Source organism: Liolophura sinensis, chromosome 5 (genome assembly GCF_032854445.1).
Source record: "Liolophura sinensis isolate JHLJ2023 chromosome 5, CUHK_Ljap_v2, whole genome shotgun sequence".
NCBI classification, from domain to species: Eukaryota; Metazoa; Mollusca; class Polyplacophora; order Chitonida; family Chitonidae; genus Liolophura; species Liolophura sinensis.
In genome coordinates this window covers 18,217,033-18,235,510 of record NC_088299.1, presented here as the reverse complement: position 1 = coordinate 18,235,510, position 18,478 = coordinate 18,217,033, and the positions used below count along the sequence as shown (strand labels likewise).

Below are 18,478 nucleotides of genomic sequence, written 5' to 3'. Positions count from 1 at the left end.
CGCACTTTTCCACGTCTGACACAGGTATGCACACGGTATTGGCGGGAGACTCCTGATCAAGTACTCGGAATTAATATCAGCCTTGTGTAAGTTACTGACGCACTTTCCCACGTGACACAGATATGCACACCACATTGGCGGAAGACTCCTGATCAAGTACTCGGGATTAACATCAGCCTTATGTAAATTACTGACGCACTTTCCCACCTGTGACACAGGTATCCACACGGTACTGGTGGGAGACTCCTGATCAAGTACTCGGGATTAACACCAGCCTTGTGTAACTTACTGACGCACCTTTCCACGTGTGACACAGATATGCACACCATATTGGCGGAAGACTCCTGATCAAGTACTCGGGATTAACATCAGCCTTGTGTAAGTTACTGACGCACTTTTCCACGTGTAACACAGGTATGCACACCATATTAGTGGGCAATAAATTGTTCATTATCGGTACAAAGAGATCAAGAACACAGAGCGGGGAATCCACTATTTCTGTATCCCGAGCTGGTATTGAACTCGCACCACGTTCAATACCAAAATATTGCACATGATCAAACACCAATAAAATAAATCACCAAATAAATGTTTTTGAAGTGTTAATGTAACACTTTTAAAATATATTGTATTTAATGTGATATTATAACTTAAATAGTATACTATCGGCTTATCGATTTTTAGATGTGAGAAATAAATAGCTGAAACTAGATCCTGCAATTCACACATATAATGAAAAATTGTTTCGAAGTGAATACTGTATTTGATAATTTTTACAGACACAGTAATATATTCCAACGGCTTATGTGTCAGTTTGAGAAGATAATCTGAGAACATAACAGAAGGCTACATATGTAATCGATGGTTGAGGTAGTGAAAACTCATACCTGGAACACCCCATTGTTAAGTCTGTGTGCCAATTCTATAGGTCATCAAATGACGTTACAGGATAAATAATGCCTACGTAATCCGTCCAGGTATGATACATTTTAATCCTTTGATGTCTACTCATGCCCCAGTCCGCTTGTATGTCACATAGCTTTATCCGCCCAAGTACCACACATCATGATGCAGATAACATCTTCCAAATGATATAGACCCACAGTCGAGCGCTGTGTTTAAATATCTAGAGGGTTTTACACATAGTCATACTGGTGGGTTGACAATTTTATTTCAATGAATTTAAAACACATTTATGCTAGGCAATTCAACTCTTACAAATGGCATTCACATCGTCCATTCAAGAGAGGACTGGATCCTTCTAGAGTTATTTCCCCTTCTACAGATCTCTACCTGTCGCTTTTGTCGACGATCCATTGATGTCTAGTTTTGTTTGTTTCTCCGCATGCGTCACTACGGGCAACATGGACTGTGGAAGGTAATACCTTGGCCCTGGCGATAGCGTGGACGTTGACATGTAAATGCTATTCCAGGATGAATCTTTCTAGTATTGATCTAACCGTGTGAGGAAAAAAAAGACGGATGTTCTACTTACCCCACCTTAGATCTTGGTTTGGACGAATTCATAACGCCTGTATTTTGAAAGCAAACTCCTTGTACGAGCGCTGCGTACGCCACACACTTGGACTGTCTGTACGGCCGCGGCTGTCACAGTACAGCACTGGCTCTGCTATAGGACGCCTGCTTTGTTTGCGTTCACAGACCGCTATATCAATCGATAGAGAAGGATTAGAAGCCGAAGCAAAACCATGCATGGTCATAAGTCCGTGTGAAAAGTTCAGTATATCGTCTTTCCTGTTTGAAAACGTGAATAAAAACTTCCGTGTTGCCCATTACATTGACTGACGCAGCATTTCACTTCACAGGGGCTGTATACAATCTCCATTGAGCTGTTTTTCTTTAGAGCTGTAAAGGAGTTTTATAAGTTATATATCACTTCACAGGATGTGTGCATTTGAGGCAAGTGTTTGGACAGGGTAGGTCTACTAATACACATGTACGCCTAGTTATACTGTCTCCCTGGGTATTGCCTCCTTGATACAGAAGACTTCAGTCAGGTACTGGTTGGTACAAGGATAGTGTATGTATATACATACACACACACACAAACACACACACACACACACACACACATATATATATATATATATATATATATATATATATATATATATATATGGCAAATGGGGAAAATGGGGTTTTACACAGTACACGAATGTTGTTGAATTGCTCTTTATTATGGTATTTGATAAATAAATGGAATGTAATAACCCATAAAGTGCGCTTTGCCTTTGTTTTGCTATAAACCATGGCTTAGTATTTCTACGAGTATTTGGTTATTTATCGCTGGTAGCTCACTTGTCAGTAGTAGCTTTGTTTAAAGTCAAAACACTAAAATGATTTATATCACAGATGGAAGATCACTCAACATTGTCCACAACAATTTTTCGATTTAGGCCTAGTTCTGTAGAATTATTTAAAGTAAGTAGACTGCCTTCAAAATATTACATTCTACGTTGATCTTTTGGGACCGATAGGGTATCAGTGACGTCATATCCATATTTTCGGCTTAACAAGGTCCGAAGAATGCATTCATAGATCTATGTGGACATGTATTTTTGTATGATGAAGTCTGACTGTCTTTGTGTTATGCGGTAAAAAACGCATCAAAAAAGTTTCTAGCGCATTTTACTAGTTCAGTATTGTAAAAAAAGTGATTTAAATGACAGTGTTTATTTGTCTTTGAATTGATATAATTCATGTTAGTGTTTTATTTGCCTTTCAAGAAGAACTCCAGAGCAGACATCCGAAATAATTCGCTGAAAGTTTGTATGAAATGATTTAAAACACTGTCACTTTATGTACAAAGCCACTGTATGTCACACTTACGAACAAAATGTACCAAATGTTAGGTACTGTCTACAAAATGTCTGTTTCTTTGTCGGTTTAGGAATGCTGAAAAACCTGTTTTAACTTTACCCTGCGTATTTCAAAAGGTGCGTTTTGTCAAGCACTCATTCGTACGTATATCAATTGTCACGGCATGACGTCACCAACGTCAGATGTCGATCACACTTTAGACTAGCCCGGTGAACCCGACTTAACGGAACATTATCTTTCAGTTTGTTAGTTTACTCTTAGTTCGAAAGTAAACAATCGCAATAACTTAAATAGAAGCGTAATAAAAATTGTTCTCAGTACCAAAGCCAGGAGGTTAGTCAAGCAACAGGTGTTGTTCTGACCGGTTGCTCATATAGGCAAGACAGTCTGGAGCTGAGACTTTCGGCATAACTCTCAACAGGATTGTTCAGCCTCATAACGTTTCCCATCATCAGTGTTTCGTACATGTTAAAAACAAAACATAGTTTGGGAAAATATATTTCAATCGGTGTGTAATATGTTTGAATCTAGACGACAATAAACTTCAATGTCTTTCAGACGTTTAGTTAACCTAAATACAAGGATGTGTACATCAGTTTGGAACCAGTTCTAGTCTATACTCCAGGGAGAGAAGGGGAGATCCGTGGCCGAGGTGATTAGCACGCTAACGCCCCACAATGGCCCAGGGGCCTCTGTGGCCGAGGTGATTAGCACGCCAGCGCGCGGCAATGACCCAGGGATCCCACAGGAATGGGGTAGCCGTGATTCACATCCAGCTCACGATGGCCTCCTCTCCTGCCGTACGTAGGAAGGCCTCCCAGCAACCCGCGCATGGGCGCGGGCTTCCCCAGGGTTTGGCCCGGTTTCCTCCCACCATAATGCTGGCCGCCGTTGTACAAGTGGAATATTCTTGACAACGACGTAAAACACCAATCACACAAATGGATTAATTAAAGTACTGAAGCCATATTGAGCTCTCAGTTGATAACACAAATCTAAAATTGTCGCAGAAATGGCGTAACTTTCGTTTAGTGCTAGGATATACCGCAAGTACACTGTAGAAACTTTGAAAGTTAAAAAAGAAATTATGTATCTCCGGTACATCTTACAAACTTTGAAAGCCGCACCTCAGCTACATGTTCATCTGAGCCACGTCTGCGTCAGGTTATTCATTACTGCTGTATTCGGTCACCGCTCAGGGTAACTTAGTCTGGACTATATTCCTATTTATTTATTTGATTGGTGTTTTACGCCGTACTCAAGAATATTTCACTTATACGACGGCGGTCAGCATCATGGTGGGAGGAAACCAGGCAGAGCCCGGGGGAGACCCATGAGTATCCGCAGTATTCCCATTTATTAAGTACTGAGACAGTGCTTCAAATAAGATTTAAATGTGACTGGACACAGTAATTGTTCAAAACTGTAATATAAACTGTAGTTTAATACTACATTTAACTACCTTGTTAAACTGAAACGTAGAATTGAAGCTTAACCAACCATTAAATATCAGTTAGTATTTTATATCTGTACTGAAATTGGTTAATTTTAACATGCCCGATCGATGACTACGATGAATGCTGAAATTGTCTTAAAATACAAACTATGACTAATTTCTGATAGTGGCTAATGTACAGTTTCTGGACAGTGTTTTGGTCGCACAGGGATATCAGTGTAAGGCACTGAAAGCAGAGGTACGCATACATCTGCGTACAAGGAAGAATAATAGTGTAGCCTGAACACAGAACATAATGAAATGTATAATATAGTAAAACCCATGTTAAAACAGGTCCTCTCTCCACAAATGCATCTTATTAATATCCGTTACCATCTTAAACATGCATGTAAATGTGTGGCTGTGTGACCTTTATCTGCCATGCTGTCTGAGATTCAGATTTCCAGCTGTCTATACAGGTCTGGGGAATTGATGGTGTGGGAGATAGGAGCGGGCGTGGGGATTGTTAGAGGAAGGCGACGTGGAGCTACAGGATTCAAGGCATCTTTTGCTATAAAGTATCGTCTGCATGGTCTATTTTGGGATTGGGTCTTCGTGCCACGTGCGTCTTGCCCGGAGCATGGTGCTGTTCGGCTACAACATGTGCATGTACGAGTGGGATCTCTTCTGCGGCGTAAATCCGATGTGAACTGACCTTGCAGTATAACCGTCGCGGGTGTCTAGATGTGTATTGGGTAAGTTTAACTCTTGTGTTTACAAAGTCCTAAGAATTCTGCTGCAAAGACTCTGAGAAGCTTCTTAAGATTAAGTTGTATAATTACATGTGCGAACTCTACACACTGGCTGGTAGATTAGAATATATATACAGTATCCTAGCCGCTTGTCATGGAGATATGCCAGGGCTGCAAATTGTTACTTTATCAAAATCAGGCTGTCTGGGCAAGGACTAAATTCAGGACTTACACTGGCCACTTGTCTGACACGTAGTACTAATTCGTAGTTGTGGGTTTTCCATGTAATACTGACTTACCTCAGTGGTCCTTATCATTGTGTAAAAAATGTGCCAAAATGTACCACATGATATACCACATAATGGCATAGGGAAGGTGCGAGAGCGTAATCCTATATTGTCTCTACCATTGTGTCTAGAGTGTGCTGGATTCCCTGCTCCTGCACTGAATCCAGCAATGCTTTCCTGTGTTTATTCTACATTACCTGTGATACTGAATCCAGCAATGCTTTCCTGTGTTTATTCTACATTACCTGTGATACTGAATCCAGCAATGCTTTCCTGTGTTTATTCTACATTACCTGTGATACTGAATCCAGCAATGCTTTCCTGTGTTTATTCTACATAACATCTGATATTTCCCTCCCAACCGGTGAACATTGGAGCCAAATAGCGTAGTGAAAACTTCTCGTAGATATGAACATACAGTGTTCAGTGACTATCCTTACAGGCATGATGTGTACAACTCAGGTTGAGGTATAGCTGAGGTGTATATATGGGATGTAGTGTACCTCAAGTGCACCTCAGCTACATATATATGCCTATATATCAGGTAATATCACGGGAACTTTGAACGCGTTTGGATATGAGGTAATGTACCTCAGGTACACCTCAGTAACTTTGATAACAATCAACACTAAGAATATATTTCTAATATCTTTGAGGTGTACATTGGTATTTGAAGTATAAATTTGCATAATTGGCAGTACCTCAGATACACTTCCAGCACATCTCACACACACGTACATATCAAGTATATTTCAGACACACCTCAAATAAATATGCCACACCTCAATGGTACATCTCAGATGTACTTCAAGTACACCTCCATATCACATTGGCGACCATTCGCAGGTTGCTGTCAGACCTTCCCACGTACGGCCGGAGAGGAAGCCAGCAGGAGCTGGACTTGAACTCACAGCGACCGCGTTGGTGAGAGGCTTCTGGGTCACTACGCTGCGCTAGCGCGCTAACCGACTGAGCCACGGAGGCCTCAAAGGGTTAGGAAAGGAAAGGCAGATAAACCCATACATGCACATAACAGCATACAGTGTTTAGAGAAGGAAACGTCCCATAGATATAAGCATACAGTGTTTAGAGAAGGACACGTCCCATAGATATAAGCATACAGTGTTTAGAGAAGGAATCGTCCCATAGATATAAGCATACAGTGTTTAGAGACAGAATCGTCCCATAGATATAAGCATACAGTGTTTAGAGAAGGACACGTCCCATAGATATAAGCATACAGTGTTTAGAGAAGGAAACCTCCCATAGACATAAGCATACAGTGTTTAGAGACGGAAACGTCCCATAGATATAAGCATACAGTGTTTAGAGAAGGAAACGTTCCCATAGACATAAGCATACAGTGTTTAGAAAAGGTAACGTCCCATAGATATAAGCATGCAATGAGAAGGAAACGTTCCCATAGATATAAGCACACAGTGTTTAGGAGAGGAAACATCCCACAAACATAAACATACAGTGTTTAGAGAAGAAAACCTCCTATAGATATAATCATATAGTGAGAAAGAAAGGTTCCCATAGATATAAGCATGCAGTGTTTAGAGAAGGAAACGTCCCATAGATATAAGCATACGGAGTTCAGGAAAGGAAACATCCGATAGATATAGGCATACAGTTTTCAGGAAAGGAAACATCCAATATATATATAAGCATTTAGAGAAGGAAAACGTCCAAGAGATATAAGCACACAGTGTTCAGGAAAGGAAACGCTCCTATAGATATGAGTATGCAGTTTTTAAGAAAGGAAACGTTCTATAGATATATGGGACGCTTCTTTTCAATGACTAGGGGAGGAAACGTCCTATAGATATAAGCATGCTGTGTTAGTTAAGGACACATTCCTGTGCAATCATTCAGTGTCTACAGAGGGAAGCTGAACTCTGACATTTTATGATGTGTGGTGTGTTTAGAGAAGGAAACGTTCACTTAATACATGACACATGTATAAAGAGAGGGAAAAGTTTCTCTAGTTCCGTCCAGATAATATTGTTCTTTGATATTGCCATACATAAGTCTGCATTTGGGAAAACTGTTTTCTAATGTAAGCGTATAGTTTTTTATGTATAATTTTGTGTGTACAGTGTTTAGAGAGGGCAACCTGGCTTTGATATATGAATGCAGTGCTTAGAGAGGAAACTTGGCTTTGATATATGTATATAGCCTTTAGCGAGGGAAGTGTGACTTTGATATATGTTCACAGCGTTTAGTAAAGGAAGCCGTACTTCAGCCATATCATGGTAACTCTCACAATCAGGCGACACTGTCAAGACACGGTGAAGTGAGGCTGAGTTTGTACCGTCAGACAATATTTAATAAACGCATACATAAATTCGTTTTATTTTTCAATTTCAGCTCCTCCCTTTTTCCACCATGGCTGACAAGTCTGGAAATGGCCTTAGCCTGCTAAGCGATCTTCAAAGGGAGATAACACACGATCAAGCTAAAGAGGCATTTGACAACAATGACTTCAGACATGCAACTGAACTCTACACAGAGCTACTAAAGACCAATAATATTAATGTCCAGTACCTTATCAACAGAGCCATTGCTTACGTGCAATTGGAACAACCGGTCAAATCACTTGAGGATTCCAAAACGATCATCAGCGTAGAGGCTTTTAACCCCAAGGGTTATTTGCTGGCAGGACGATCATGCCTGATGCTGAAGCGATTCGAAGACGCTTTGTCGTTTTATCAAAGAGGCCTACAAGTGGATCCCAAAAACAAGGAGATTGCCTCCGATCTCAAAAACATGCAGAAAGTCATTGTGAAGGAATATGAAGCCAGAGGATCAGAGAAAGGGTACAACGCCGTGAAGTTCTGCTCCCAAGATCCTTATCCCGGGGACGACGCCCTTCTGGTTATGGAGCAGGAAATCCTTGATATGAAGCATCTACGAAAGGCGAAAACATTGACAGAGATGGCACCGACCAACAAGCGTGACCCCAAGGTAGCGGTAAACGAGGCAATGATAGGAGAACAGCACAGACGGCGTGGGGACTACCCGCGGGCTCTGCATCACTTGGGGAATGCTGTGGTGCTGGACCCGGCGAATATCTCTGTCAGGTATTTGAGGGCTTTGGCGTACCATCAACATGGCGACGCGCCGTCTGCTATAGCTGATTTGATAGCTATTCCTAAACCGGCAAGACATAAAGACGTCTGGAAATCAGGAGGTAATACACTTTCTCTTTCTTTTTAATGGAACCTGCGAATGGTCGTGGGTTTCCCGTGGGCTCTGTCCGGTTTCCTCCCACCATAATGCCGACCGATGTCGCATAAGTGAAATATTCTTGAGTAAAACGCCAATCAAAGAAATAAATACATCTTCTGAATTGTCTCCAGTTGTCTTGTTTTAAAAACTTTGTACCGGCAATGTATTTCGTTCAGTTCTCTGCACTAAAGGCTCATTTTTCTGCTCAATATCTACTCTGTTCCAGGCTGACCCGAAATGCTTCATAAGTAAATATATCTTTCAGGCGGCGATTTCCCATGTTAGCACTGATCCATATTTCTTCCACAGTTTTGCTTTTTAATTTCGTCTTTAAGGAACTATCCTACAAGATCTGCACCTGCCGGTGATGGCCGAACTATGGCTTCGTCGTGCCACGAGGCTCAGCGAAGACGGCGATGACGAATGCGCCATGATGTTCCAGGAAGCGCGCGTCAAACGTCTGTACGATCCCATGACCGTGCACTTTCCCGTTCGGGTCAGGTTTACTGTATACGGTAGGGCAGTGTATTCCAAGACGGATATTGGCAAGGATACAATTGTGATGAAGGACGAGCCTATTGTCTGTGGCAATAGCTTAGACACTTGGAAGCAACCGGCGTGCCATCACTGCGGGAGGTCCCTGATGACGATGATGGATTATTTCGGCAACACAAACCATCTGAGCGAACACCAGCGCCAAGTAGTTGAGGAGAACTGGCCTGAGGTGGAAGTCGTCCCTTGTGACTTCTGCCAGAAAGAGGTGTACTGTAGCGCGTTTTGTCGCCAGGAGGCCTGGGAGCGCTTCCACTCCGTTCTCTGCCCTTCCAAGTCCCCTGCCGTCAGTAAGCTGTATGAAATATGTGAAAATAACGGTAAGATGTATGATAGTCAGACGAGGACGTGGAAAGAGGTGTGGGCAGCGGCCTTCACGCCTTTCATCCTGGCCAAGATGTGGGCTTTCGTGGTGTGTCAGGTGAGGAAGTTGATGAAGGAGGACGGGTCGGAGGAACCCAGCTTGGAACACTGGGCCAAGGCTAAGGCTCCCCTCAGAAGGTAAGACAGACCTTTGGGGGTGGTAGTGCTAGACATACCACGATCGTGTAGGCTAGCTCCACGGTCGACATATTTATTGTTCTGCCTTTCTGAACCACCATGTCATGGACGATGAATTTGACACCCGGTCACATGAATGTTACACTTTGTTAAGAAGTATTTTATCGTAACCATATTATGGTTATCTCTCTGTATCCCTATCTCTTTAACAATAGATCTTAATCCCTATAACAATAGATCTTAATCCCTATAATAATAATCTTAATCCCTATAACAATAGATCTTAATCCCTATAACCAGGTCTTAATACTTGAAACTTGATTTTTGGTGAAAAAATTGAGAAGTATTTGTCACTGTTGTTGTGCTTTAACGTATGCATTTATGTAGGGGTTTATACATATATAGTGTCTTCTTGAGGCAAAAGCGCTTCTTCCACTGAAGTATCATGCCTATAAAGACACCAGACATGTCACCCCCTCCGAATCACATTATATTGACATCGAGCCAACAATTCCTTTTTTTTTCTTTCTCTGAACTCTCGATAAATGCCAGATGAGACAGAAACAAGTAAAATTTCTAAAGTGTTTTGCATCACCTGACCAGGATTTGAGCCCGTGTCTCCTAACTTCGATGTAGACGCTCTAACCATTAGGCCACTGTAAGCAGTGTTTTAATGTTTCATTCTAAGAACTGACTTGCCATATTACAAGTTTTTTTAAATAGGTTTATTGCCTTTGGAGCTACAGAGGCCTCTGGGCGTTTCCCGGAAGTAATGAAGCTTATGCAGGAGATCTTCAGTACCTGTGATCCGGTCGTCCGCTATGACATCAGTGAGAAGGAGTTCGATGGTAGATACTTCCAGGCCACCTGCAATTTACAGTCCTTCAGCTCCCCTTTGAATGGCTACAAGGAGTTCATCAATAAGCTGAACAGCCTGGACGTCCTCAAGACGATGACCATGCTGAAGGTGGTAGAGGAAAAACCGAAGGAAGCCCTTTTCACAGGCCTATTTCCTCTCCACGCCTGCCTGAACCACTCATGTCTGAACACGGTAGAAGTGATGGACGGAGAGTACCGGGGAAAACCTGGCATCTGGGTTAGGGCAAAGCGAGACATTCGGGCTGATGAAGAGCTCTTCACTACCTATATCGACACAAAGATGCCCCGGAAACTCCGAAGAGCTTGGCTCTACAGGTCCTTCAACTTTTGGTGCCAGTGTAGACGTTGCCAGTTTGAAGGGGACGAGCCGGAAACGTGCACAAACTGCTTCACCACAGCACCACCAGGCAAGAAGTTCCCAGGCTGTGGCAAGTGCAAGAAAGCCTGGTACTGCTCAGTGAAGTGCCAGAAACAATCGTGGCAGAAGGGCCATAAGGAGATATGTAAGACACCTCATTCTTCTACTACCTGTCCTAACGACACAGAATACGTAATTGAACGTTTCCTGTGTTAACACATATAACCTGTTTCTATAGATGAGTTTGCTGGTACACTTCATGCACACCTGCTTAATTTGGAGCCGTTGCATATTAATTTACTGTAAATCTTCAACCTTTTCAACCACCAAAGCACTGCAGTGGAATTTATGCATACAGTTATTATGAAAAACGCTAAAATAACGTGTTTGTATCATCAAAGACGTAAGCTTCATAAAACTGTGGAGATTATTTCTCTGCACCGCATACCTTTATCAGAGTGTTTCAAAATATTGGCTGCAGAGGCGGTTGAAAAAACTGAAGAATTAGGGTATTACAACCTATAAAAGGAGATTTAACTGTGTTTTAACAAGACTGCAATTTTTTAAAAATTAAAAATATTTACTGTGTTATAACTTATAAAACACAAACTGTATATATTACTGCTTTCGACTAACTATTACCGTTTTATATTTCCTTAACACGTATGCGCAACACAAGCAAACAAGCCCGCGTAGGGCCTATGTACAATTAATGTCACGGATTGTTTGAGTATAGTCATGTTTTTGTTGTCTTCATATTAACTTATGTTGTCTAAACTGATTGAACATTGATTGTGCTAATGTAATAACACATTTCAGATAGCGAATTCATCCATTTCAAGATCTGAATAGGAAATGCCACTGACAAATGGATTGTTATGTTGGTGATTTTCTTATGTACAACCGATAATTATTTATTTAATATCAGTGTGTGTTTGCGTGTGTTTTATTCGTCTTAATGACATCACAAAATGCAAAAAGAGACAGTATTATACCGATGCATACATGTCTGTTCAATTTGATCGATCTCATTCAAATATGATCATGTGCTATTTTTAAATTTACACTTCACAAAAATGTGAAATGTCTGTCACCACCTGAAAATTTACATAAAAGTTCCGACTTTCATTCGTATGTGAATGAACATAAAGCCATTTTCACACCCGTCATTCCGTTCATCCTATAATTTCATCATACATATAACCGTTAATATTTTTGGTTAAAATATATTATAGGTATGCACTATATGGGATGAGAATTCCAGACATGATTGTACGGGAGACTCATTCGGTATGGTTTTGACGTTTTGCTGTTGTTGTTCTAGCGTTTCATGTGTATAGTGGAGAGTTGGCATTTGTGATTGATTTGACCAGTATTGCTCTATTCTACTTCTGGTCCCAGGAAGAAGTGTAGTATTTCGTAAGACACTTCACATCAGTGGCTTTTTCTTTGCTATTCAGTACTATGGATGGCTGCACTGGAACTGTGTAAATGTAGATATGTTGTTGTGTGTGTATGTGTAATTATGTATTTCGCAAACAATCACCGTCTGATCATATGTGTAGATTTTCTTTGGATTACCGTAGCTGTTTGTATTAGGTGATTCAAGGGAGCTAACTCCTGGAGTTGTGCGATTGTTTATTAGTACAGATGCATTTACTAGTGCTCTATACAACTGTTCCTGTAATGCCACGTTTTCTCACGCCTGAAAATATCCATTATGTGCTAACTTCCGTTGCATTCTGGGACAACGTTCCTAGGGTGGTAGTAGTCTCTAGCTTCCATTAAATTTGCATTGTGAACGGCTGTCAATGTGCATTGCAAGTATGGTAAGTACCGTACAGTTAATAAGACTTGTAACTTATCCATTTAAGTAGTAATTAACTTATATAACTCCATATTAATACTATATACTAATTTATAAATTAACCCTTAACTTTATAAATTTAGTATTGCATTTATATGGTATGAATTTAAAACAAACGTTGAGAACAGCTGTTTAAACTGAATGATTTGATACGTGTATAACGCTTAATGATGCGGCTTTATTGTCATTATGTTTCACAAGGCGCGCCACATTTAAGGCAAAGAGCTTAAACTAGAGGCACTGACACAGCTAACTTAAAGACTTCTTTAAGCACTCAAGCGTCAGCGGACGCGAGCCACAGCAAGCGTAACAGGGCATTGCCATCTGCAAAACAAGGCCTAGGCGATATCTTCAGCTAGGCGTATGCGATATCTTCAGCGAGGCATAGGCGATATCTTCAACAAGGCATAGGCTATATTTACAACAAGGCCTGGACTATATCTTCATGATAGGGCCAAAACGATATGTTCATGACAGGACAGGTGATATCTTCAACAAGGCTTAGGCGATCTTTAAAATGTATCTTTGTAACAGTGCTTAGGCGATGTTTTCATGGTTTAGGCGATATCCACAGGACAGAGCATGGGCGATATCCTCAGGACAGGGCATGGGCGATATCCTCAGGACAGGACATGGGCGCTATCCTCAGGACAAGGGCTGATGTTTTTATTTCGGCCTAGATAGGAAACCTATATTGTTGCACATTTTGCGTTTTCAGTTTAGACGAGAAGCTGTAAGCTGCGAACATACGAGTCAATGTCTAAGAATCTGCAACAGATGTGTGGCGGTGGCGTTCGTATATAAGCTTTTCAGCCTCGCCAATGTGTGTACCTAGAACTGTACATGCCATTTTCCTGTGTTAGGAAAATCCTCTATGTGTACCTAGAACTGTACATGCCATTTTCCTGTGTTAGGAAAATCCTCTATGTGTACCTAGAACTGTACATGCCATTTTCCTGTGTTAGGAAAATTCTCTGTGTGTACCTAGAACTGTACATGCCACTTTCCTGTGTTAGGAAAATTTGTCTCATGCTGACCTCGTCAGCGGCCAGTTTCACAAAGTGGCGTGCGACATTTTAAACGTACATTTGTCGAACGATAGTTTGCACGACGTAATCACGGTACCATTGTCCTGTATGTGTGATTATCGTACGTGTATGACATCTTTGTGAAACTTGGCCGAGGTCGTCAAGGCTAAACCTGTGTTTTGAAATCTGAAACACTCTTGACTTATAAAAGGCCGCATAGAAAGTCATGTGGATTTTCCCTACCCTTGACCATATTATTGTTATTTTTAAGAAGCACGCTCTATGCCTGGATGGTAAGAAACCTCTAGGGCAATATCCACGAGCGTGGTCTTGGCAGGAATATGGCATGTAACTGTACAGAAATCAGTGTCTCATTTGTCCACAAGCCGCACATGTCCATTTAACGCTCGCTACCTATACAGCCCTGGTATAAGCGCTTTCAAAAACGCCTCACGTTAGGTATTTATACGGGTGTTTTATTTTCTATTTACAGGTGTGATTCTGGTTGCAATCGACAAACAGATAGCGGAGGATGCGGAGAAAGCCAACCTACCTAATATGTGATTAGGACAGAACCACTGCACTGGGAAGGCATAAGGTCATTTATATGAACGATAACTATGGAGTGGTGCATATCTGCGTGCACCACTCATCAGAAAATACGCACACATTCTTCGTGCTGGTAACTCGTTCCTGTACAAATATATTGGGTTATCTCACCAGGTTATTGTTAGGGTAATAGGCATGTTTGTCTTTGTGCTTCTGGTGGCATATACGTTCAGATAAAGACAGTGGCTTGACCGAAGATTATATTGTGCGTGATATTGTAAAACTTCTTAAAGAGCGTAAGTGTCAAGCTAAAGAAACAGTATTGTGATACAGAGTATAATAAAGTACGAAGCCAACCACATGTCCGCGAAGCGTTTGTCTTATTGAGGTTTACGTTATCTGTGCTGTGTTACTATATTTTAATGCGGTAGACGGTACTGTGTACAGTACAGTATTTACTGTGTACAGTACAGTATCTACTTATGTTAACTGGGCCATCAAAGTCGCTGATGTGACTTGGCGATTTGTCCGATCATTGCGATATTAACGTTGCGGCACAGATACAGGGCATACATGTAGACAGGGAGTATTTTTTCAGTGAATTTTACGCTAGACGTCGAGTTGTCGGGACAAATTTTTGCACGTAGAAGGTCGCGGGGAGTTATGGCAATTTTACACCGATTGTATTGTAGTATTCGCCAGTAGTCAAATATGGCGTCAAATAGCAATCAAATCAAATCAACAGCATAAAGATAAATGGATTTTAGGATAAGTTCATACAATCCTCTTAATTAAGCCTTGACGGGCGGATCCTTAAAATTAATTTTTTGAACATGCCTGCATGAGAAGATGAAAGCACGCTGATGTACTTATGAGAAATTTGAAGCCATTCCGAAAACAGATAATGAAACATAATTGGACAATTGTTTTCCATGTACCAAATTGTTGTTGGAATCAAATAGTTAGCGTAGCTCATGAAATTCCAATAGCAGTTGGAATGAGGTATACTCTCTCCACGACAGACATATAAACTCAGGAGAGAATGGCTACAAAGCTACATAACGGTGTGGCTATTTATAATAGGACCTGTCACACATGTAAGATGATGTGTCCGATCCATAGGCATGTCCTATCCATAGGCATGCCCTATCCATAGGCATGCCCTATCCATAGAGATGTCCTATCCATAGGCATGTCCTATCCATAGGCATGTCCTATCCATAGGCATGTCTATCCATAGAGATGTCCTATCCATAGGCATGTCCGATCCATAGGCATGTCCTATCCATAGGCATGTCCTATCCATAGGCATGTCCTATCCATAGGCATAAAAATGAATATTATAAAAAACATAGTCAGAGACTATATATTCGCTTTAATCATCACAAAGAATAGAATTTAACTAATAGATATTTGCCTCAGGAATGGTAATGTGAACAGTTGAAGGCCTATATGTTATCTGTGTTTTATTACTGTTATTACAACGGAATAGCGTCACATTGCAGACAAGATCTCCCTCTGCCAACTTCCCAACTCTACTTTCATAGGTCCATCACGACGGCTCATACCGGACAGCAGCTTCACGAGCTCCACGAGTGAAGCTGACACCTGATTTAACAACGTACTAACCTACCGAGCAGGCCAGCTTTCACCCACTCCTCCGATGAAATCGTTTGTGTTGGAAGCAGAAAAACTTGTTTCCTGTCAGAAAGCTTCGGAAATGCATTATAACTAGCACAGACCTGGTATATATTATGCATCACCGACGAGACCACACCTATCTAGCTGAGTATTTCTGCGCCTTCGTTTTGTAGGGTTAAGTCAAAGATGAACTACAACAATGTTAATGTTGTAGATTTCTAACATACGTTGTTAACTTTATAGATTTCTGACATACGTTGTTAACTTTTTAGAGTTCTGACGTACGTTGTTAACTTTGTAGATTTCAGAAATACGTTGTTAACTTTGTACAGTTCTGACGTACGTTGTTAACTTTGCAGATTTCTGACATACGTTATTAACTTTGTACAGTTCTGAATTACTGCGTTAACTTTGTAGATTTCTGATGTACGTCGTTAACTTTGTAGATTTCTGACATACGTTATTAACTTTGTAGAGTTCTGACGTACGTTGTTAATTTTGTAGACTTCTGATGTACGTTGTTAACTTTGTACATTTCTGACTTACGTTGTAGAAGGAGCGCTGCATGGTGAGCTACACTTAGTTATAAATTACGGTCCCAGTCCAAATTCCAGCTGACCATTATCATTGTCATTTATCATTGTAAATATCTGGATGACTCCATATCTTCTCCAGTGTTATGCGTGTGTCAACAAAAGTTAGTTTAGCTGAAACCGATTCGAAAGTGTGACGGTCATGAGGAACATCAAGGTTTGAACCGGATGTACATGTATATGGAGTACAGAACACAACAGTAGTTGGCTACTCGTGACCTAACCCGGCCTTTTTCTACCTATTCATATCACATATATTTTTATGAGCACTTACAACCACAACAGGTTTTGTACGCCACACTTGTATACGAGTTTAGGCGCATGCTTGTCGATTTCCAACGACCTGCTGACCCACATCAGTATACAGGCACACTGGGCCAGCTTTTGAACCTGTCACTTAACACACTGGGGTCTTTCGATCGTTATTTAAATGAGCCATATGCATCTGAACAATAACCGAAGCCCGATTCTCAATGTTTACTAAAATCGCCAGTCCGTGGAGAGTCTATTGATCACTTCCATAATTCGTGTTTGACATGTTGGGGATATGATAGTCTATTATTTCCCACACATTGTAAGTAACTCCGGTAAGTGACAGGTGGTCGTAGACGTATACATGCGCTCACTGGTCAGATGATAAAACAGTACAAAATAAACCGTGCGCATGACCGGGATATCGGCGCCCGTCAGACTGAATACATCTGTCAAATCATAATAACCCTAACGTTCACACAATTCGGTAACTTCCCTGCATTTTAAGTTAACTTTTGCGACACCTGAAACGTTTTTTCGCATAGTAAGTTGAAAACGCTCATATAAAGCTACCCGTCTAAAACTACCGGTAAGTTGTATTTTGGACTGTCGCCTAAGTCTTCAATGCAGTAGCATAGCCACAACTCGTACTGTGCTATTGTTTGCCACATAGGAATGACGTGAACTGAAACGATCGGTAATGTCTCCAGGATAACGACCAAACTTCACGTATGAACAGATTATTTCGTCACCATGAATTATGTACAATACACGCTTCGGTCGCTTTGACCCTTGACGAGCTAGGTCAGGTTGTCGCTGTTGTTGTGGTTGTAGCTGCAACTTTAAGTCAGTAGCCGTTTGTTTTCCTGATGATGGACAGATGTTTTCCCCAATATTTGTCCAGTTTCAATTCGCTTGTAAACCTGGGCCATGTATGATGTTAAACATCAAATATATAAATATAATATAAAAATCTGGGTCCGCGGCCGAGTGGTTAGCTTAATAATACAGCAGCAGCAGCAGCCTGTCACCAAGGCGATCGCTGTGCATGAGTTTAAGTGTCGCTCATGCTGATTTCCTCTCCGGTCATAAGATTTTCCCGGGCTCTGCCCGTTTTTTTCCCAACGTTAATGCTGGATGCCGTCGTATAAAAGTGAAATATTTTTCAGCATGACGCAAAACTCCAATCAAATAAATAAATATATCACATATTCCACGAGATCATGTGTTTAACTTCGTCTACATACCCACTATGAAACATTGAATTGCGGTTGGGCAACTCACTTTTCTTTTGCTCCGGAAACCTTACAAACATGGATATTTTTAATTTGTCACAAATTTTAAGGAAAACGACCTCTCATAACTGATGCTTTCTGTGACCTTGTACTCTTATAGGTAACCGCCTTCTTGCAAACGAGCAAAGCATTTACTATACGACGTAGTTTTAAATTGTAAATATGTAATTAGCTTCAAGAAAACACAAGAAATGCATCGGTATTTACCGATGAGGAACAATATATCGTTTTGATGCTTGATTGACCATTAGTGGACTGGCTATATGTGTACATTAAGTATATTGTCATTGTATTATATCTGTTTATCTTATTTCTACACTATACCATATTAAAATATCTTTCACTGATATGGCGAGGGCAGCGTTAATAAATGGAAGGAGAGGCCGGTGTGAAGTCTATGTAATCAACCGGCAA

General features: G+C 41.0%; 1 protein-coding gene across 5 annotated transcripts; it reads left to right on the top strand.

Annotated features, from left to right (window-relative positions):
• The first annotated feature begins 4,919 nt into the window (after positions 1-4,919).
• On the top strand, positions 4,920-14,658 carry LOC135465626 (uncharacterized). 5 transcript variants are annotated; one of them, XR_010444050.1, is made up of 6 exons: positions 4,920-5,031; positions 7,689-8,511; positions 8,885-9,602; positions 10,326-10,984; positions 12,075-12,668; positions 14,228-14,658. XR_010444050.1 is itself a non-coding variant. In XM_064742908.1 (6 exons), exons 2-5 carry the CDS (start codon positions 7,707-7,709, stop codon positions 12,092-12,094), a joined length of 2,202 nt encoding a protein of 733 aa, XP_064598978.1. In that variant the 5' UTR covers positions 4,920-5,031; positions 7,689-7,706; the 3' UTR covers positions 12,095-12,129; positions 14,228-14,658. The 5 variants fall into 5 exon arrangements, 2 of the variants coding, with proteins under 2 accessions (XP_064598978.1, XP_064598976.1); XR_010444049.1 differs by having other exon boundaries at positions 10,326-11,723; positions 12,075-12,129; positions 14,228-14,282; XM_064742908.1 differs by having other exon boundaries at positions 12,075-12,129.
• Positions 14,659-18,478: the final 3,820 nt, after the last annotated feature.

Bases quoted from the DNA above. Each gene is read 5' to 3' on its own strand.
- LOC135465626 (XM_064742906.1), top strand. From the start codon at position 7,707: ATGGCTGACAAGTCTGGAAATGGCCTTAGCCTGCTAAGCGATCTTCAA. The intron at 8,512-8,884 runs GTAATACACTTT...TTCGTCTTTAAG, and splicing joins AGACGTCTGGAAATCAGGAG to GAACTATCCTACAAGATCTG. The intron at 10,985-14,227 runs GTAAGACACCTC...TTCTATTTACAG, and splicing joins GAAGGGCCATAAGGAGATAT to GTGTGATTCTGGTTGCAATC.